This window comes from Drosophila montana, unplaced genomic scaffold (assembly GCF_035044405.1).
Source record: "Drosophila montana isolate Dmon_TW-CO22-7 unplaced genomic scaffold, ASM3504440v1 contig_3200_1, whole genome shotgun sequence".
Taxonomy (NCBI): domain Eukaryota; kingdom Metazoa; phylum Arthropoda; class Insecta; order Diptera; family Drosophilidae; genus Drosophila; species Drosophila montana.
In genome coordinates this window covers 436092-458843 of record NW_026998080.1, presented here as the reverse complement: position 1 = coordinate 458843, position 22752 = coordinate 436092, and the positions used below count along the sequence as shown (strand labels likewise).

General features: G+C 39.4%; 1 protein-coding gene across 1 annotated transcript; it reads left to right on the top strand.

Moving 5' to 3' along the window:
- Nucleotides 1–3851: 3851 nt before the first annotated feature.
- Nucleotides 3852–22454, top strand: sca (scabrous). Its single transcript, XM_064687688.1, has 4 exons — nucleotides 3852–4698; nucleotides 9100–9538; nucleotides 19175–19711; nucleotides 20272–22454. The coding sequence occupies exons 1-4, from the start codon at nucleotides 4250–4252 to the stop codon at nucleotides 21202–21204; spliced, it is 2358 nt and encodes a 785-aa protein (XP_064543758.1). The 5' UTR covers nucleotides 3852–4249; the 3' UTR covers nucleotides 21205–22454.
- The last annotated feature ends 298 nt before the right edge of the window (nucleotides 22455–22752 follow it).

Below are 22752 nucleotides of genomic sequence, written 5' to 3'. Positions count from 1 at the left end.
CCAGAAACCTGTCCACGCACATTGCAGCTTGTATCGAGGCGTTGCCGGGCCCAAATTGGTCAACAAACTGTGCGCGTGTTCCACTGTGCGTGTGTGTTTGTGCGTGTCCGGCTGTGTGTGTGAGTTGTGCCTGCCTGCATGTTTATATGCAAAGAATCAACAGTCGTCTCTGGGCGTTTTACCCTCATCAAAACAAGCACACTAAACAGTCGAGAACAGCTCCGAAAACACCTGCGCTAATTTGCGCGCACCTTTTGCCAGGCATTGATTGTTATTTTAATTGCGATAAACGGCATAAATATTTAAATTGCAAATTATAGGCAAGCATATTTAGCCGGATTTAAGGATGATTTTATTTTATTTATTTTATTTATTCTACAATTTTTGTATAATTATTAAAACTATATAAAATATTTTTTGCATTTTTCATTTGATTAGTTATTATTGAGATTGAAGAAATCTGTTTCCCTACAAAGCAAAAGAGACCGATGCGATATAACATATATTTCTCCAACAGATGCCTTATACACATAGAGTACTCTATGTTTTACCCAATTTATATATTATGCATAAGATATTATAATTTTATTTTTAAATATGTGCAAGGAGGCAAACTTTACTTCATAAAGTATACATATTTCTTCTTATGTATATGTAGAAAGCAATCTTAAGAGTTGTCCGTAGTAACATTTTTTATTTCATATTTTGTTTTACTTTTTTTTAAATAAAAACAATAAAAAACAATAAAAAAAAAAATTAAATCTTTTATTTTCCATTAAGTGACGGCAACATTTAAACATTATTTACATTTAAATGCATTTTTAGTTTAAAATTTAATTTAATAGGTCTGCTTTGAAGCATTTTCCAAACAATAAAACTAAATGCATGAATATTAATATTTATTTGAGGCAACATCTGCTGACTGTCAGCTGTGAATACATGCTGAGGTAGCTTGTATAAAATTCTAAAACACTCAAATGTAAAAGTACTCGCAACCTCGAAGTGGAGCGTTAATGGCTTAAATGCAACGACAATAACAGCAGCAGCAGCAGCAGCAGCAGCAGCAGCAGCAGGGGCAAGCTGGCAGAAGGCAGACGGCAGAAGGTTTACTTCCAGGCCATTAGCTTAATATGGTCTGACCATAACGTGAACCGCATAAGGCAGAGAGACAACGCCATAAAAACCAGCAATAACAATAACAATATAAACAGACAGCAGCAACAACAACAAATGCAAGAAGCAGGCGACAATGAAATGGTAAAAAGCACGCAGAGCGCAATGCAAATGGAAGCAGTTGCAAGTTGCAAGTCGCCGCGTTGCAAGCTGCAGAGTTGAAAGGGCAGAACCACCACCATCACCACCGCCACGCCCATGTGTAGGGGGTTAGCGTTCCTGGCTGGGTATATTGGGATGTGGGGAATTGCCGGATGCGCTGTTAGCCGCACGAGTTGCCTGCATTAATGCGATGTGCAACAAGCTAGAACACCGCGCCGCAAATTGACAACAAAACAAAAGGCAACAGAAATTAAAAATAAAGTAGGGAAAACTAAACTGCATGCAACGCTCAAAATATATGCAAACAGCAGCAATAATAGCAACAACAACAGCAGCAACAGCAACAACAACAACTCATGTGGCAATGGCAGTTGATTATAAGCCCATTGATGTAGCTGGTCAGCACTCTGACCCTCAACTTTGCCCCCGCCCAACAGACGCTGCATTCAAAAATAAAAGCGAAAATATTGCAAATTGCAATACACAAGCGCAGACAAAATGGCAACAATGCCAGCGGAAGAGTGAGAGGAGGTGTAGTGCAGGAGCAGAGGTGGCAACTGTTGCAACCGGCCAACACGACACGGCCATCAACTTCACCCCGCCCCGCTGTCCGCCCCGCATCCGCCTTTGGCTGTGTGCAGCGAAGCGCACCACCCAGAACGGGTTGGTTTTTTGGGTTCACCCGGCGTCCGTCCAGCTGCCCCAGCCTGCCCCCGCCAGCACCCGGCTGCTCCTTGGTGGTTTATAGGTGCGCGCACCCGTCACATGGCTACCGAATGCGCCATTTTTGGCATATTCCATTCTGGCCCAGCACAAATGCTGAAAATTCCACACCAACTCTGGCCAACAATGCAGCTAAATAAACTTCATTCAGTTGCGTTTTTTTTTTTTTTTTTGGTTAAGCTGTTTTAGCTTTTAGTTTTACCCAAATGACTTGTAGTTTTTGCTTTCTGCATTCAAAAAGTTGCGCTTGGCAAAAGCTCGAAAATATTCGCCAATAGACGTGAAAAATTGTTTTTTGAGCAACTGCAGAAGATGCAGATAAAGATATAACATTGAGAAGTCGAAGAATAAAGTATTTCTAACGTAAATCGAGAAAGGGCGCGCTTAAGGAAGTGCACAAGAATTAATTAACAAACCTAGGGTAGAAAAATATTCCAAATGTATCAAAGTCACACTCAAAACATCTGAGAATCATGCGGTAAACGTGTAGCATAAGTTTTCTGAATTTTAACAGGTTTGCAGAACAACAACTTTAAAAGCATTAGAGCTAGGTTGGATTGCTTGACCCGGACATCGAGCTTACCCGCAGGCCCTTCTTGGGGCCAGATGGTGTGGGTAGTGGGAGGGCGTTAATTTGGGTGTCTGCTGCGTCAGGAGACATGAAGTTTCGAAACCCAACTCGTGAACTTTTAAATTCATCAGTTAGATAAAATGAAGTACCTATTTTACCATAGCAAAAATATATTTTTCCTTAAACCTGTGTGTTCGAATGGCAGCTTGAATATGTCAAGGTAAACTATAAATTTATATAAACATTTTGTTGATATTAAATTGATTTCTAAAAATTAAATTGAAATGCCAAAAGATATCCTTTTCATATCAAATCGCCATGTAAACAATATCATTCGTTTGTTACCTGCTTTAAAGCACCTAAGAATGATATAGTAGAGCAAGTGCGACTAGAAGATACTCTATACATAACTTTAAGAATGCGTATTATTTTAAACTTGAATAAAAATCTAGTCCTGGTATTTCGATACTTTTTATACAAGTGCAGTTTTTGAGAAAAACGATTAGAATTCAATTATTATGAAGTAAAAGATAAAAACCTACTTTTATCTACAGATACCCCTTATGGATACCCTTATTTTTCAAGTATATTCAACATTTACACGCGCTCACACACGTTTAAACTCACCTGGTCGAGCACTTGAGCGTTGCTGTTCATAAGGTCTACCATCTGCTGCTGCTGCTGTTGCTTGTTGATTCACCGCAGGCGCGCCATGTGCCAGAAGGATATGCAGAAGGATATAAAACAGAAGACTACACACACACACTCTAAGACACACTCCAGAGTCGAAGAAAACTGCAAAGAAAATAAGGTGAAACACGTGAGATTGTGGCAGAGCAAAGGTTAAGTAAATATATTAAACATAATTGTTTATCATAACAACAATTATTATCAATTACCGATAATTCTGCGCTGCTTACAAAACAGACGCCAATAGTTGCCATAGTTGCAGGCAATCAAGAGCGTGCGAGCTAAGCAAATGCGCTCTTAAATATGTGCCGACTCGCTCTCGCTCTTGCCTTCGCATTTGGCGCTCTCTTAGCATTGGTCGAGTTGTTCCTGGTGGGACAACCTGTTTTGACTGCTTGTTGCATGCTCTTCAACTACGCACGAAGCATTCGCACTTTGCGCGCTCTCTCGCTCTCTGTCTTTCGCTCTGTCCGTCTCTCTTTTGTGTTGAGCGTCGCCGCAACGCGTCGGCACCGGCTGGCGGGCTATAAAAAGGATGCAGCTGCTGCCCGCCGCTTTAGTCCTATGACAAACGTCGCGCCGATTGCTTCGTACGCAGCTAGCTGCAGCCAATCAAGTGAAAGTCAGACAAACTGTTTTTCAAAAGGAAGTTAAGTCGTGTTGTCTTAGTGTGTGTGCGTGCGTGCGTGTGTTTTTGTGTTGTGCGCTTAAAGCCGCTTAGCGAAGGAGGCGGCGGCGAATAACAAAACAGCAGCGCGAGCTAAACAAAACGTGCGGCAAGCAGCACAAGAAAAGGCGCCGCGCATAATTCAAATATTGTTAGCGCCGCATTTTATAAGGTGGTCCGTCATGAAACGTGGCCAACATTTGCATAAATAATCCATGCCACAAAAATACTAAAGACTGTGCCACCAAAAATTCAAACTTGAATTTAAAGTAAAGCCAAATAAAATTGTACTTAAATACGCAGCTCTTTTGTGCCGCTACAGAATGTTGCGTTTGATACTCTTGATCGTCTCGTTGGCGGTGGCAAGCGCGCGTGGCGCCACAAGCGGCGTCATCAGCGACGTGAACAACATGTTGCGCGATGCCAAGGCAAGCAGCTCGGCTCCAGTTGCAGCTGCAGCTGCAACATTGCCACCATCCAGCGTTGAGCTGCTGCGCTTTGTCGACGATGAGGATAATGAGGAGGGGCTGGAGATGCTCTCGAATGGCGTTCAGTTAGGTGGCAACAAGGGGCAGGACGAGGAGCAGGATGTGCCGCATAATCTGAAGCTGGGCGATCAGGTGCGCCTGCTGACCAAGCAATTGAATGCGCTGATGATGCGTCGGCGCGAGGATTACGAATTGCTGGAACATAATTTACGTAAATCCCTGCGGCTCACCACGGATGCGGCCAGCGTCGATGCGGATATGCGCAGCGAATTGGATCAATTGAGGTGAGTTGCAAAGTGATAGCTTTATTGCAGGCAAAACTTTCTTCCCTTTCTTCTTCTTCCATTTTCTTGCATTATTTTGTAGCATATTTTTTATGCTGACCCACAATTCGTTTGCGACTTGCAACAACTTGCAGCTGGCAACTTGAGCTGTTACTTGGCCCAACTTGGCTTAACTTCCAGCTAAAGTTGTTCAGCAAAAACTTTTTCCGACTCGTAATGTTGTCTGTCACAGGCAGGCGAACTGCTAGGCCAGGGGCGTGCATTTATTTAGTGGGCGTGTCTCCGCTAATTTTTACAGCACATGTGCGAGTCTTGTGCGGACGCGGGCAGCCAATTTGGCAGCGCCTTGAATTAGGCAACACTTTTGCGCCTCGCTGAATTTTCTTTTGTTTCCTTTCTTTTAATACACTAACCGAGTGTATTGTTAGTTTGTCAGGCATTTTGTCGAGCGTTTAAAGTAGCTGCATTAAGCTTAATTTTGCGTATGTCACATATACAGCCATGGCCATACAAATAGCACAAGATAACTTAGCAAAAAAATATTTAATTTTTTTTCCGTTTAAAATTAATTAACGATCCCAAAATAAAGCAAGGCTTTTAGGCCTAGTTAGTAACTGAATTAAGCCAAACATAAAAAAGAAACATTTTATGCAAGGCAATGGGAAAATGTGAAAAAGATGGTTCAAAATACTTTGGTCATAAGAAAAGGAACTTAAATATTTTAGAAAATATCTTTATAATTTTTTACTCTTCAATAAATACTGAATTTGCAACAACTGCTCAGATATGCGCATATATTTATATAAATAAAGACTTAAATATAAAATAATAAATAAATATTTAACTATAAATAAATATTTAAATATAAATTTATGAAACTTAATAGAAATGCTTCTTTTTGCTATAGAAAACACATATCTTAGAAGAGGTCCGATCTAAACGATATAGAGCTAACATACTCAGTCTAGGCAGAAGTTTAATAAAAAATATATGAACTAAACTCACTAAAAGCAAAATTTATAATTCTTAACATCTCAGCAACATTATTAGCTAAGTAGGTAAGTAAATGTATAAGAACATTTATTTCTTCAGATATCTTGAACTTATTTGCAAGGAGCTCAAAACCCTTCAGGATCAGCTACAATATCAGAGAAAAATCGGATATTTTCTAATTAAAATCTTGTTTTATGAAATCTTAAACCTAATTAAAATGTAATCTAAATCGCTAAATTAATATTACCGCATTATTTGTAAGTCCCATCTGCCAAGTGTGTGCAAGGGCATTTGAAGCTTCGGTGCCATTTCTGGCTTTGCTTTATTTGTATTTGTCGCAAGTTAATTTAAACAAATAAGAAACTGTCCAAAATCCAGTTCCTTAAGCAGCTTAACATTTGATAAGAAATCGCTGGGCGGGCGGCACGTAGATGATTTCTGATTTCCAGGCCTAGGCCCAGCCAAGCCCCGAGTTTCTTTGTGATTTGTTTGTTGTTGTCTTTGCAGACTGGCTGACTAATAATGATTGTCTCATCGACAGACACACGCACATACACGCACACACTCACGCACACACACCGCTGTTGATCTAGAGCAAAGGCCAACAAAAATGGCGCTCACTTAATTTACTGTACAAATAGCTTTGGTTAGTTTCGCAGTTTTTTTGTTGCTGTTTGCTCATGTCGTGAACGTCGTAAACTTTGTCACTGACACCGTAAATAATTCAACACACGCGTGTGTGCTGACACACACACACGCACACACACTTGCAGCCATAAGCAGCAAGTCGCCAGGGCCAGTCAAACGTCATGTCAACTATGGTTTATGTGATTCCAGTGCCCCACCATTCACGCCCCACCAAGTCGTTATTTGATTGCGGCACGAGCCAGGCCTCTGTGCAGGGACATATGTATGGATTGGGGGGGGTGAAGAGGGGTGCAGGGGTGCAGCTCCTACTGCTGTGATCCATTTAACTGGCTGCCATTTGCCGCTACTGATTTGGTCTAAATTTGATGAGGCATTCAGCGCATTTCCCATTGCAGCTTCCATTTGATAATTAAAATGTGCGCGCAGCGCTCACAATTTTCCCTCACACATTTTCTTCAGCGCCAGTCGTCCTCTTTTTCTTTTTTTTTTGTCTGCGTATTTTCAATTTGCCTCATGTCATTGACAGCATTTCCAATTTTTACTTGAATGACGTGTGCTGCGCTCACTTCTTTATTCTATTTGGCTTTCAACGTTGTTTACAAAAGGTGCAAAAAATAAAAGAACACAACAAAAATATACTGTTGCAGCCAGGCGAAAAATTGTGCAAATTTCGTAGTTGCTTTTGTGTGATGCGTAGAGCAGCTTTTTCTTTTTATTTTTATTTTCATTTTAGTTTTACTATCAAATGCTTAGATAAATTGAGCTTTGACATGTAAACGAGCCAACGAATGTTGCCCAAAAATTGGTTGTGCAGCAAATTCAAAATGCATAGTAATAAATTGAAATATATTTTAAGAGTTTTAGTTTTTGGTTTTTGAACCTTGGCATAAATTAAATTTTGTTTTGTAACAATTGTGTGTAGTCGATCAGGTCTTGCTCATAAGAGAATAATACTTTTCAAGGTTTTTATTTTTAACCAGAAATTAGAATTTTTAAATATATTTTTAGGCACTGAATTTGATGATTATGATTATTTTTTCAATTTTTATGTAGAACAAGAAAAAATTTAGAAAATTAAAGCCAAGTCAAACGAAAATATTTACATGAATATTTATTTAAAAGAAGTGCAAAAATTTTAAGAAACTTTCATTTGTTATATCTCCACAAAAAAGAATATTTTCCTCACATATAATAATATTTGGCCTTGCATATGAAAACATTTGAAAAAAGATTTTTCCTTCAAATATAATAATATTTGGCTTTCCATTTGGAAACATTTAAATATAAATTTTGTCCGAACCAACTTAAAAAGGTTAAGAAAATGTTAAATGTTCTTTTGCATATGAAGTTGATTCTTTTCGATAACCCGACCGGCCATAAATACTCACAAGCGAGCACAACTAACTAACTTATCTTATTAATAATCTAATAATTGCCAACAGTTTAAAAACAAGTAGCAAATTTTTTAATTAAATACTCCCCTACTTAAATAATTATAAAAACTAACCAACTTTTTGCTCGCTCAAGTCAGCTGTAACTGAGCGTGTAGTTAAAAACCAGAAAAACTTCTCAAGTCCTCAAATTTACAGTGCCCACAAACACACACACACACACACATGCACACGCACACAGATGCACGCGTGCATAAGTCAGCCGCACGCAAATTGAAATATTACGTATACGCAACATTGCCAACCAAAATGTTGTAGGAAGAAAAAGTTTTTTATGAAAATTTCATGTAGCTTTGCTCTTTTGACAGTGAAAAATAAAATAGCAGTAGGAGCCGCAGTCGCAGTAGGGGCAGCAGTAGCAGCAGCTGTGGCAGCAGCCTCTGAAAAAAAAGTTTTCTTTGTGATGGAGTGGGGAGCAGCAGAACTTGAAAGATCTCTGCCCCTACCCCACTCGTCCCTTCAGCTCGCTCTCTCACGTTCTTCTCACTTTGCAAGTGGTTGCCTTCAGCTGTTCCGACTGACTACTTTAATTGTCTGAAATGCCACAAAAATGCGCTCAAGCTTTGAGGCTGGCGCCTGCCAACTGCCACAAGTGCTAAAACATTTTCATTTTCCGCTGTTTTTGTTTGTTTTGTTTTTTCTGGGCTAAGCAAAATTTATTTTGCTACACTTAAACAATATTTTCTCATGCTCTCGCACTTGTTGTTGATGTTTCTTGTTTTTCGGTTTTTCGTTTGCAAAGTGGTGGCAAAGTTTTATATGTTTTTTCCCCCCTCCTTCGTTTGGCGAATTGCAGTTGACTCTGACTGTGATTTCTATGTGCGTGCGTGTGAAATTGTTTTGGCAGTTATTTGGCGAGTGTTGCAAGAGCTTTGCCTAGGCACGAGCTTAATGCAAAGGATTAAGCAACGCCATTAAACGTGCCTAATTGAAAAACTGCATGAAAATGACGCTGCTTTTTCATGTAAGCCTCACGCCCGAATCCCATTAACACGCTGCTTTTGGACACACAGGCAATTAAGCCATCCGCTAGCCAGAAAATGTCAATTTAAATTAGATTCTGCCAGCGCGGCACCACAGCGCACGTTGCCCGTTTCAAAGTCAATTAAAATGTTACGCATACGCCGTGTGTTCGCGCGCACGAGCTGCATATTCATGCCGTCGCCGTCGCCCCCGCCGCCGTTGCGGCCCACCAGCTGTCTGGCTAATTAAACAAGCCAACTACAAAATACGTTTGGACGGTTTAAAAAATATGCTAATTCTCTTTTTGCTGCTCTCTTTACATGTTTTTTTTTGTTGCATATAACAGACGCGAGATGCAAACGCTGCGCGCCACGCACAGCGGCAACAAGGAGCGCCTGACCGTCGAGTGGCTGCAGCAGTCGATATCGGAGATACGCAAACAGCTGGTGGAGCTGCAGCGCACCGCCGCCAACGTCGCGAAGGATGTACGACACGAGGGCACCGCCTACGAGGATCTGGCAACAATACGCAACGATTATCAGCAACTAAAACTCGAGCTGGCTGCCCAGCGGGAGCGGCAACAGCAAACCGAGGTGATTGTGCAGGAGCTGCGCGAGGAGCTGCTGCAGCAGGAGCAGGAATACAAGCACGAGCTGAACAGGCAGCTAAATGCTAAAGCCAATGCCAAAGCCAATACCAATGCCAATGCAATTGTCAAGCAGCAGACACTAGAGCAGTCGGCCAGCATTGAGGAGAATAGCAGCAGTCAGGAAGCTAGCCAAGAGGTGAGTAAACACACACTTGCCAACATACTGTAGTACCTGACTGTCGGCCAACTTTATGCTAATGATCAGATAAGCACGCACTCGCACACACACACACGTACGCTCAGGTGGTGTGCTTCAGCTTTTATGGCTATGAAATGTTGCTTTTGTTGCTGCCGTTTTAAGTGCGCTCATAAAGCGACCCGTCGCGCCGGCAGCCAGCGGCCTGGTCTCTGCCTCCCCATTGCCATTATCTGCCCATTTTATGCCTTATTTTATACCTGACTGCCAAAGCCATTGTTTTTTTGTTTTGTGGGGGCGACTCTCGTTTTTAGTAGGCGCCATCTGAGACACGATGTGCTAACGAGCCGAGTGCCCAAGCCGAGTGGAGTACTCTCTCTCTCTCTGTGTGCTTGTGTATGTTCTTACTTTTTAATGGCGCCTCATATGCTGCTTAAATTACTCATACGCACCGCAGGACGTCAACATATTTAATATTTAATGCTAACGCCTCGCCCCGGGCAGCCACTTAGACTACACAGACTACAGTCCCCAATGTTAACCGCTCCTGTCTTCCCGGCCTAACTGAATCATTAACATTAAGGTCAGGCAAATCGCAGACAGCACAGACTGAGCAACAACATGCTAACAACTTTTAATTATAATTAAAGTCAATAAAATGCGCAAGGCAAAGTGAAAGTTAAATTAAATGTTCAAGGGCATGCGGACGAATACCCTGTAGCTAAAAAGCAGTAGTCATAAAAAATGATGCTCAAGCATGCGATGCAAATTGGCAAAAGGTTGGCACTTTTGGCATTAAGTCGTAAACAGTGTTGTAAACTAGTTTAAAAAAGTCGCTTGACGTATTACGCAACATAATGCAGCTGCTGGCATCAAATGTAAATAGTGTTGCAAAGTGGAAAAAACGCTTTAACAGTGCAATAAGAGTTCAGTGCTGTCTAATTTATATGTTAAACAGCAAAAAGTTAGTTTTTGTAAATTACTCAACACTATAGTTGCAAATGCTACGATAAACATTCTTCCAAGTTTTGCGAAAGTGAAATAAATATTTGGGATTGTTTCTCAAAGTTCAGCCAATAAAAAAATTCAAATTATGCCCAAAAAATGTCATTTTTTTCGAAGACTTTGCTTGCACAGAAAGTTTAGTTTCTGTTTTATCAAATAGTTTTAGGATAAAATAGTTTTGTAAAAATTTGCTTAAAAAGCTAAGCTTTTCATGTAAGGCGTCAAATGTTGCTTTATTTCGAGATGTATTTTATATTAGGCCAAAATATAAAAGCTTAAAGCGCGACTCACTTGAAGCTTTGCTTACAGCACTTTTCATGTATTCACAGCACTTTAACAAGTCTTTCAAGTTGCCTTGTTTTTGATTAACTAAAAAGCCGATCTTTTGACCAAGCACATCAAATTTTGAGCCAAGCGAAACTTTTTCTTTCAGTTTTTTCTTGTACATTTTGCAAACAAGCTAAAGAGATATTTGAGCGCAACCAACAGGTAAAGCCGCAAAATGTGTCCCAGAGATGGGCGGACAAAATGCGAGCGTTGCATAAAATAAAAACACAACAAAAATGGAGTCAACACGTTGCGGTTGGTTGTAACCGACTGCTTAATGCCCGTACACAGCCCAATAACAGCTTCAAAGAGACAGCTTGTCAAATTTATGAAAATAAATTTAATTTTTTTCGATTTAGAGTGCTTTAGAGGAGTCTATCAACAGTATGGTCATTCTCTAGCCTCAAAACTGTGAAAGATATAGTTTTTCCTGATATGGAAACCAGACATATTCCAAATTTAAAGTCTCTAGCCTCCATAGGTCTGTTACGTCCACAAAATCAGTAAGCTCTCTTCATTTTGTAAGCGAGTATAACAATGCTAAAAAATTGGAACGTTGTGTGCTTCATTAAAAGGATTAAGTGACGCCCATATTCATGCGGTTGCCACAAAAAGTATGCAAAAAATAAAAATAAAAAACTGGTTTAAAACCACCTGTTTTCTGGTTGCCCCTCTTCAGCACTCCTCGGGCCGCTCGTCAGTAATATTTTATACGTTACAAGTAGCTGCTGCCCTTTTGCTTTGAAGTTTTCGAACTGGTCACAGAAGATGCTTAGCCGAAAATTTGCTAGCTTTGGGTAGTAGCTGGCTGGCCCCCGCCGGCTCACCTCTTCCCAATGCTAGCTGATTGAAAAGTGAACCTCGTTGAGCACACAAAGCAATTACATTCACAAGCAGCCACTAAAAATTTTGACCACAAATTGCTTTAAAAAAATAAAATAAAAAAAAGGGCAAACAAAACCAATAAAACCGATGAAAACGATAAAACGTGCAGTCAGGCGGTTTAAGCGGCTTTCACAACAGACGCACTCGAATCTGTTGGAGTGCAGGCGAAAGCACACACACAAACAAACACACGCACACACACTCGGCATACACACATTAATATAATGTTAAAGGGCACGCCTCGTACTTTTTGTATATAGAATGAAATTGCTAAAAATTGCAAACAAAAAGCAGGAAATCACCTTTTAATCGCCCTCAGCGTTTCAGTAGCAAAGAGATAGGGAGATACAAAGAGGTGGAGTGCTGGGAGGGAGTGCGGTGGGGGGGAGGGGTGCAGAAATTGGTATATAACGCCAGCTGCGCTGTCAGAGACCAGTGACGGCTGCTGTCTTTTGTCTGGCCAACAACTTTGGGTCCCTAGCACAGGTCCCTATTTTGGCCAGCCAACAGCAGATGCTCTTGAGTGCCTTGATAATCAGTTTTATACATGTATTTGTTGTGTGTGAGTGTGTATGTGTGTATATGTGTGTGTGTTTGTGGTGTGTGTTGGTATGCGTTTATGATGCGCGCAATGCTTCAGCACAATTTGATCCTTTTCATTATTTTTTAGGTTTTTTTCTGTTGCTTTTGTTTTTGTTATTTATTTTGCTTATTTTTTATGCCACATTTCCCACCAAAGTTCACTCACTGACAGCGGCGCCCGAGCAGGGACCAACAGCAAAAACCTGTTGTTGTTGCTACCTCTAGACAAAAAAAAAAAAAAACAAAAGAAAAAGCAATTCTTAAAAATTGTTATTATAAAAGCGCAGCAAAGCAGAAATTAGGTTAAATTAGAACAAAGCGCATGGCACAACAATCAAATTGCGCAGGTGGCTGCGAAAATATGCATAAAAATAAATTTAACAAAAAAATTCTGTCAGTGTGTGTGTGTGTGTATGTGTATGGTTAAATTAAATCAGCTGTCTCTAATTTGATTAAAATTTTAAAAGAGACAAAACAAATAAAAGGAGAGCAAGTGGATTGCGCAAAAATGCTGCGCAAAACCCCAAGGGAATGCTTTGAAAGAACCAAATAAGAAGGAGCGCAAAGCTCACAATTGAATTTCAGTGTTGGTTAGCGCTATATAAAAACGAACATGCATATGTATATTGTTGGCGCATAAAGCGGAATTAAAATATTAAATGGGCTTTAAATGGTTAACAGATAGTTCACTAGTACAAATTTAAAATGTAAGCTTAGCTTATGATAAAATAGGAATAAATGAAATAAAACCAGCTTGCGCGCGAATTAACACTAAATTCAAGCAGTGTTGAAAAAGAATCAAATATTCATTCAGAATAATTGGCTTCAATTCATCAATAATTTAAAGCTTGAACTAGTTAAAATCGGCTTTAAAAAAAGCAGTTTCAAAACTGCTGAAAGTTAAGTTTAAAGAATTCTGCTCAAACTTTCAAATAAATTGTAACTGTTCTGCTTTTATTTATATTTATTTCATGATGAAAAAAGGACAAAAGTTCACAGACAATGACTGCGTCCCGCCCTAACTTTTGTACTAAGTAGTCAGCTTTTATAGACTTTCGGCCACTCGAAAACTGTCTATCAAGTTGCTTGAAGAACTTATTTAACTGATAAAAGAATGTATATCAAGACAACTTTAAAGTGGGGACAATATTTATTTGGGTATCGGGCATGGCAGGGGTTGCGGTAATTGCCAATCATTCTGACAGCTATGAGGGGCTGACTGAAAAAGCCTCTTCGGTTGCCGGTTTGCCGTTGTATATGTTTATTTGATGCTGCTGGCACTTAGTCGAATTGCCTGATACTAATTGAACTCGAATTGATGGCAAGACCTTTCAACTGGCCCGGGCCCAGACCAGGCTGTTGGCTACATCAAGCAGCGCCAGCTGCCAGTGACAAGTTGCCTGGCACGTAACTCGACCCTAAACTCCAAAAAAAAAAAATGATGTTCTAATTGCAATGTGTGCAGATTTATAACAAAGCGAAATGCTGTACTACGAGATGATAACAGACACACAAAGACTCGAACTCGAGCTCGAGCTCGAGCTGAAGGCTGGCATAACAAATCGCATGATGGAAGCTGTCACTAGCAACAGTTGAACGCAAATATTTATCATTGGTTATTGATGCGACTGTTGCCAGCATTGGGGCGTCCAAAGAAAAGCAAAAGCAAAAGCCCCAGCAGCAGTAGTGGCAACTGGCAATATATGGGTAAACATATATCGTGTATGAGAAACTTGCTGTTAAATTAGCCAGGCAAACAAATGCGGAACAGACACAAAACCAGGCACAGGGGCAGAAGGCAACAGCATCAGACAGCAGCAGCAGGCAGCAGACATCGGCAAGACAAGAGGATCCGGTTTCGGGCGCAAGAGACCAAAAAAAATTTATTTTTTTGGATTTATTAGGGTATCACTAGCAGAGGGTATACCATTAATGTGGCAAAGAAAGACAGTTACGAATGTGTTGAAACATATATATACATGATCAACATTAGGAGGATCAACATTCTCAAATTTGTAGATATAATATTGAATCAAATTTTTGCTGCGTGATATATAGATCTAAATAGGAACTATCAATGGAAAAAAAAGCAGTTCTATGATATTCTTGTATATTTTTTCCTAAGTTGTTAACAGTTAATAGAAATTCGATCTCTTTTATATCGCATATCAGAAAACAAATAATACATAAAAAATAAAAATAAATACAAAAAAATATTATTAATAAAAATCAATATAAATAAATAAAAACAAATACTTATGAATACAAATATAGGCAATAATATAATCAAAATCAATTAAATACTTATACACAAATAAAAGAAATTCAAAACACAAATATAAATATAATACAATAACAAATAAATAAATTTAAATACAAATAAATAGCAAATGAATTTGTCTAATCATTGCTAGCATATATTTATATATATTTAATCGCGCAATTTTCATATGTTTGATAGGGTATCTAGTGTTCATCAGCCCCAAAGCTATCTACTTTTCTCTCCTGTTACTTTTTGCATTTTTTTATTTTTGCTCTGGTTTGTTGTATTCCGTAGCACAAGAGTGAGCTCCAGCATTTTACCTTATTTATGTTGATATTTGTGCTGGCTTTTGTTTTATGTTACTTTCCTTGCCACCGATATCCACCTTCCAGCTACTGAGTTGCAGCTGGCAATTTGTTTGATTGTTGGAGTGCTTGTACTTTCTGGTTGCCATACATATTTTGTCTTTTCTGTTTTTCCTCATTTCGGGTCTACATTTACATAAATGTGCAGTGCTCGTAGTTGATATTTATTTTATGAGCGAAATTATCTTTATTGAAACTTGGCATACACTTGAGATTCATATGTGTGGCAGTGCGTCATGTTTCTATTATTGGGCGGGCGGTCGGGCTGCTAAGTTTCCCAAGCGGCGCAGCTTGTAAACATCTTTATTTATGTGTGTACATATTTGCATGCATGCATAAATTTATGTTTGCCTTGCTTTTGTGCTTGCTATTTGCTTGAACTTTGGTCTGTCAAATTTTTGGTTTATTTTAAAGCTTCTTGAGTTTTATAGAAACTCTTTTGATTAAAATTCGCAGTTCGAGAAGTGCGCGCGATATATTTGCGCATATTTAGTTTCAAATTATGCACACGTTTGCCATTTGGACACAAAAAAAATAAAATGAATTATATAAAAAATAAGAGGCAAACTGGCAGGCAACCAATGTTGGCACCTAAATGCGCATTAACTTAATGGCATTTTGTGGCACAGGCACACACACACACACACACGCCCTTATAGTCTCTGTGTGTGTGTGTGTGTGTGTGTAACTTTTTGAGCGGCACACAAAAGTCCTATTAAATTTTTACGACAATTCAGCGCGGAGCAGCAGCAGCAGCCGGCGAGGTTTTTTTCTATTTGCACTGCACACACACACGCTCACACATACACACACACACACTCCTTCACACAGACGCATAGAGCGCTGCTGCTCCATGGCTGCTGCTGCATAGCTGACGCTAATAGCAAATCCTTGTTAGCCTTCACTTGAGCACAACATGTAAAATTTCACTTTAATCCTTGCTGCGACCCAAGCGGTTTATGCATTTAATGTGTGTGTCTCTGTGTGTGAGTGTGTGCGTTTGTGTAAAGTGTGTGTGTCATGTGTGTGTGGCTTTGAAAATTAATTAGCCCAGCGGCTGCTCCTTTTGCCTGATTAGCATTTCTTAATTGTTATAACACACACACACACACTCGCACACACACACACGTATACACGTGCATAAAATATTTATGCTTCAATTTCGATTTCAATTAGCGCCGCTGTCACTTGCCACAAAATGTCTTTAAAATTGTTTATTTGGCCTCGTCCTTTGACTGTTTGTTAATTGGTAAACGTTAAGGCTGCCGGCAGAGTGGGCGAGGGGGCAGTGGACGTTAGCACATAAATCACATTTAATTATATTGTTGACGTCGCCACGCCGTAAATCGTGCAGCACCTATTTGATAGTCGCAGCCGACTTCCTGCATTGTTCAGCTATACATATATACACAGATAAATTTATATATATAGCAGTATATAGGTATACGTATGCATATATATTGGACTCACTGTCGAACGTGGCGTATTACCAATGTGCGTGACCTTTCACATAAAACAGCAAATGGCGCTTCCTCTTTTTTTTCACCATACACAACGTCCTTGCCAAGTGGCATTCCACACTCCCCCCACACCCCGCGGAAGTTCTTGCCCACCGTCAAGACGTGCGTTGAGGCAAAGCAAACACAGACAGCAGCTGAAAAATTTGGTTCAATCGCGCTTCGATTGGCAGCACAAGTTTCGCATACTCGCAAAATTCATATTTTTAGCAAAGATCTGAATAATTGAATTTAAAAACAGTGAAAGTGCTGAAAACATTTAAAAAAAAAATATTTTGCAAAATATTCCTGAGAATATTGTGACAAAATGTCAAACGCATTCGGGGTGACATTATCAAGTTTTTTTTGTTCATATATGTCTGGGAATTGGGACCCGATCATTATTAAGATAATTTTTAAACATTTTTCGCCTACATCTTTGGCCAACTCATGAAACATAGAACAACCAAAAATATATAATATATATTACTAATTTTAAACAACACAATGCGTAAGATAAACTTATAATAAAAGTAAATAAATAAATAAAAAATAATACTAATATTTTGAATAAAAAGTTAAAAGTGTCTACAGCAATTGAAAGAATGATTAAAAGCTCAACTGAACCACTTCCTCTTCAAACATTTTAAACTACTTCATGAGCTTGTGTTCGATTGCAAATACTTATCAATAATAATGCAGTTAAATGAAAGATGATCTAAATAAAAAAAGGTTTCAATTATTTGAAATACTAAAAAAAGTTTTCCATTTATAAACAATGCCAGTGAGAACTCGACAAAAAGCTATGTAAATGTTTGAATGATATATGGATTACAATTGATGATCCATTAATTAGAATCAAAAAACTAAACAACAAGTACAAAAAAGTCATCTATTAATAACAAAGAATTAATGGAGCTGCCTGCTTTGTTATTATAAATGAAACAAACAAAAAGCGAATTAAAAAGTTTTGATTTATAAGCTTGTAATCGACTTTTGTTCTCTTTCGCTCTCCATATACATCTATCTCTCTCTCTCTCCGTCTCTTGTTGCTATCGCAATAATTTTTATTTTGTTTTCATTTCTGTGTCGCATAATTAAACAGTGTGCAAAAAAGTAGCTATTCACGTCTTCACTTTTCACATTTCCTTCTCTTTTAATTCATTAGCAACATATTTCTTTTACTTTCGTATTTGAGAGTTGCTTTATTAGGCAATTATGAGAGACATTTGAATGGGGGGATGTACGAAAGCTCGGATGGAATACGAAATATTATAATTATTATTTTGCTTGTTTTAATGAAAGGCAAGCGAAGCGTGTAGGCTACATGAATGTATATAGCTATATCTGCTTGTATCTGTATTTATATCTGTATCTGCATGTGGATCTGTATGTGTATCTATATCTGCATACGTTTCAATGCTGCTGGCGTATTCATTACATTTGCATTCACAAATCACAAATGTGACCCAAATGACATTACCTTGGTTAACGCTTGTCACTCAGATAAATTATACTACTATATGGTGCTCTGCATCTAAGAAAAAACAAGAAAGAGTGCTGCAAAAGTGAGTGCACGACTAGCTAATACCCCTTAGTGCTGTCAGCAGTGCTCTTATGATCTTAATGTATATATCATTCAATCACAAACCACAATCTGGTTATCTATTAAACCTCACATTTTGTAAAATATTTGCTTTAAAAACTTTAAAATTTGTTTGCTATCCAAGATCCTTAATACCAAGTCTCTATTTATCATTGAGATAAAAGATTAATATATTTTTAATTATTTATTTATTTAAAATAATAAAATAAAAATTCCTAGAAAAGAATCGAATAGATTTTTATACGTTTTCTTATGCCTGTTAAGAACCTAATATACCCTACATACAAACTTTTTGTGGGTATTGGGTATAAAAAAACATAAATGAACTTGTGTGACGCTTACATAGACAGCTGCCAAGTTGCCTTAGGTTAATGTCCATGTGTGTGTGTCCGTGGGCGTGTCTATACACACAGAGCCACACACACATAAACACTCGCACACCCACAAGCACACTCAACGCCAGGGATTTAGCGAGTTGCTGTCGCTGACATTATTGTTGTACACGCCTTTCATCCTCGTAAGTCCTAAATGTGCATGTGTGTGTGTATGTGTGTGTGTGTGTGTGTGTGTGTGGGGGTGTGTGCGTGTATTTGTGGCAAGTTGTTTGGCGCTGCTGCGGTGCGTTATGAAATGCATTTATTATAAATGGATTTAGGATTCAATTCCCTGCACATAATCCTGTGCACATGCATATTACAAGTGCGCTAAGACAACGACAACGAGGACAGAGCAAACATAAGAGCTTCGGTCGCAAATGCACGAACAGGTGATACCATGTACTTATCAAATTAAACTCTAGCTAAACTTCGCTTTAATAAACAGACACTTAAGAACGAAATCTCTTGATACATGGGAAAGAGGGAAAGTTATCGATAGTATGAAATAAAGTTAACTATAAAATCGACTTATATAATAGGGTGCCTTCTATTGCCTGTTACATACATTCCCACCAAATCAAAATACCCAGTTTCGCGCATAATCAAACGCAACAGGGTATTAGGCAAAAGTGCTTAAGTGAATGCTTTAAGTGACTTTACACGCAACTTGCGCATACATTTGTGCGCACCAAACTAATCCCAAGCACGCATTTTCCATTTCCATTTGCAGTCACGGTCGATGTCGAGCAGCGAACTGGCCGACCATAGACGCCGCCATTGCCGCTTCCAGCAGCAGCAGATACACAGCCTGCAGCTGGCACAGCGCAGCCTGCGCCGGCAGGTGAACGAGCTAAAGTACCATCACATTGACGAACGGGTGCGCAGCATTGAGCTGGAGCAGCATCGCATCGCGAATGCCAATTTCAATTTGAGCCGTCAGATTGCGACGCTGGACAAGCTGCACACCTCGATGCTGGAGCTGCTGGAGGATGTCGAGGGGCTGCAGAGTAAAATGGACAAGAGCATACCAGAACTGCGCCACGAGATATCCAAGCTGGAGTTTGCCAATGCGCAAATCAGCTCCGAGCAGAATTTGGTGCGTGAGGAGAACAAAAATGCGGCACGCTCCCTGCAGGCCATGGCCGTAAGCGTCAGCGTGCTGCAGGACGAGCGTGAGGGTGTCAAGAAGCTTGTCAGCAATGTCGAGCAGCTGCAAACGAATGTGGATCGCATACAATCACTTGTTAACGACGAGCTGCACAATAAGGTAAGAAGTCACAACAGAAAATGGCAAATGCACATTGACGGCACTTTTCTCATATCACGCTTTAAAAATAGGACTGCAGCTTAACAGTATTTACTTATCGATACATTCAATAATGACCAGCCCTGCTTTTCGTATACCTTGCATAGAGTTAGCAAAATTTATCGTATCTGGCAATGCTATAGGAATGATCGATACATTTCCAACTGCCGATAAGAAAAAGTAGCTAAAAATAGCTAAATTAGCTTTCAGAACAGATATTGGCAATGAACAATGACAATGAACAAAAATTGGCTTAATCAATTTAAATTTAAGTCTTTCGCTTAATGCCCTCTAAAAAGTGCCAAGTTTAGCTAGAACACAGCTGAATTGGCAATACTGGAGTTGGTGATGTACATTTATAAATTTATCGGAACATCATGCGCTATGCGATAATTCTCACTCGATATTATATGAATCGATAACATCGCTTGACCATTGTTTAATTTTTTTAATTTTAAAGAATTGTCGCGCGAATCCCGATCTGCAAACATATTTAATTTGTTTTCTTTTCTCACCCACAGCTTTCACACCTCAACAAGCCGCACAAGCGTCCACATCATCAGAAGCCGCAGCAGCCGCAGGAATTGACAGATCTGAGAACGGATAATGAGCTGGCCGAAACGTTGGTGGCCGAATTGGAGAACGTTGAGGCCCAGTATGAGGCGATTGTGAATAAACTGCCGCAGGACTGCAGCGAGCTGTCAACGCAAGTGGATGGCCTGCACTTGATAGCGCCCGCCGGGCAGCATCATCCGCTGATGACGCACTGCAACGCGGATGGCTGGACGACAGTGCAGCGACGCTTTGATGGCAGTGCCGATTTCAATCGTTCCTGGGCGGATTATGCGCAGGGCTTTGGCACACCGGGCGGCGAGTATTGGATTGGCAATGAGCAGCTGCATCATCTGACGCTAAACAATTGCACCCAGCTGCGCGTGCACATGCAGGACATCTATGACAACAATTGGGTGGCTGAGTATAAGCATTTCTATATCTCATCCCGCTCGGATGGCTATAGGCTGCACATTGGCGAGTATAGTGGGAATGCATCCGATGCGCTCAACTATCAGCAGGGCATGCAATTCTCGGCAATTGACGATGATCGCGATATATCACAGACGCACTGTGCTGCTAACTATGAGGGTGGCTGGTGGTTCTCTCATTGCCAGCACGCCAATCTCAATGGGCGCTACAATCTCGGCCTGACTTGGTTTGATGCCGGCCGCAACGAATGGATTGCGGTCAGGTCAAGCCAAATGCTGGTCAAGCGGCGGCCCAGCGATGAGTGTGCGCCGAGCAATGGCAATGAGGCGCCTACAGGGGCGGCAGCAGCAACAACAATTAAATCAGCTTCTGCTGGCACGACACCAACAATAAAAACAATAACAACAACTGTCGTGCCGAGCACACGGCCAAACACTGTGGTGCAGTTCGTTGCCGCAGCGCAGGCGTAAGCCAACAGCTGCCGAAACCAGCTAAACAGCTACAGTGAACCACCAGAGCCATGCCTACTATAGTTTGGAGTGCGTGCGTGTGAAACGCGCAAAAAATAAAAATAAAACTTAAATATATATGTGTAAAAAAATATCATAAAGAAACTCGGCGAGCATAGCAAGGAGCAGAGCCGAGCAGAGCAGGCGGCAAGTTAGGGTAGTTGTGGTGCGTGTTTCTTTTGTAAATAGCTAAATTCTTGTCTAAGTTGTAGTTAATACTATTTCAATGGAGCTTATTAGCCTCGTCAAGAAAAAGGAAGGAAAACAAACAAAAGAGAAAGTGCTTAACAATAGAGTACACTAGGCGTATGCGTAATCTAGTTAATCTAGCTATAGAGAGTATCATCATGCAACTTGTCCATGGAAATATGCAACCCGTACATATTTGTTTTGTCTTTCAGCGGATCTCATAGAGGCATAAGTTCACGCAGCTCAAGTTTGATACAAAAATCAACATTCAAAAGCATTGAAAAACAAACTTAAAAAAAATAATGAAGTAAAGAAAACCCTCCTCTATTTGGGCAAATATCATGAGCAAAACAAATATAAGTGCGTGTATGTCTTGCAGTTATTTCCATAATAACATTAGCTCTAAGTCAAAAGCCAGTCTTTAGTGTAGGCATCTCAGACAAATAATAATATATACTTAAATGTCAAGACAGTCGCACACACAAAGCGAAAATTCTTCAAAATATTATTATTTCATTTTGATGCATTTTTATGAGAAACTTTGTGTGCTGTCTGTATGCTCTAGTGTTTACAATTTAAGCGTCCATATCAAGTACATTGTGTAGACTTGAAACAGTCATTAAGTATAGTCCTAATGGTAATTTAACAGTTGGTATTTGTAATTGTTGTATTATAAATGTTATCAGCTATCAGATCCTATTCATGCTTGCTTAGCTCCCAATTCAAAAGATTCAGCTTAACTCTCTCATTTTCAATAATGCAACAACCAACGTATATGCCAAAGATAACGAGAGCAAAAATAAAATCCCTCACAAAAAAACAAAAACAAAATAAATAAAAATAATAACAAAAACCAACTATTTTCTGCAGTTTTGCATATACCAAAAAATACAAATAAATACAAACATATATTATGGATAAAAATAATAATAAAAGTTGCAGCTAGCTTAAGTCCTGGTCAAGCAACAACTAAATATATATATACACATATAAATATATATGTCTGTAAGTATATATATATCTATATATACATATGTATACCTGTATACATTAATTTTATGTACGTTACATATTAAGCGACTCAAAAGAAGAAGAAAAATACTGGCCATAGCCAGCGTATTTTACAATAAATGAATTGATGTGAAATCTTTTCCCAGCAACGGGTTTTCTTTACGGCATTCGGCAACTGCAAAAACATCTTAACTCCCACTGTCTGGCAAACTGTTTTCTTAAGCAACGTTCGACTGGTTAAGAAAGAAAAACAACAAGTAAGAATTACTTTGCAAAGATTGAAGACAATTTAATACCCTAACAGGCATA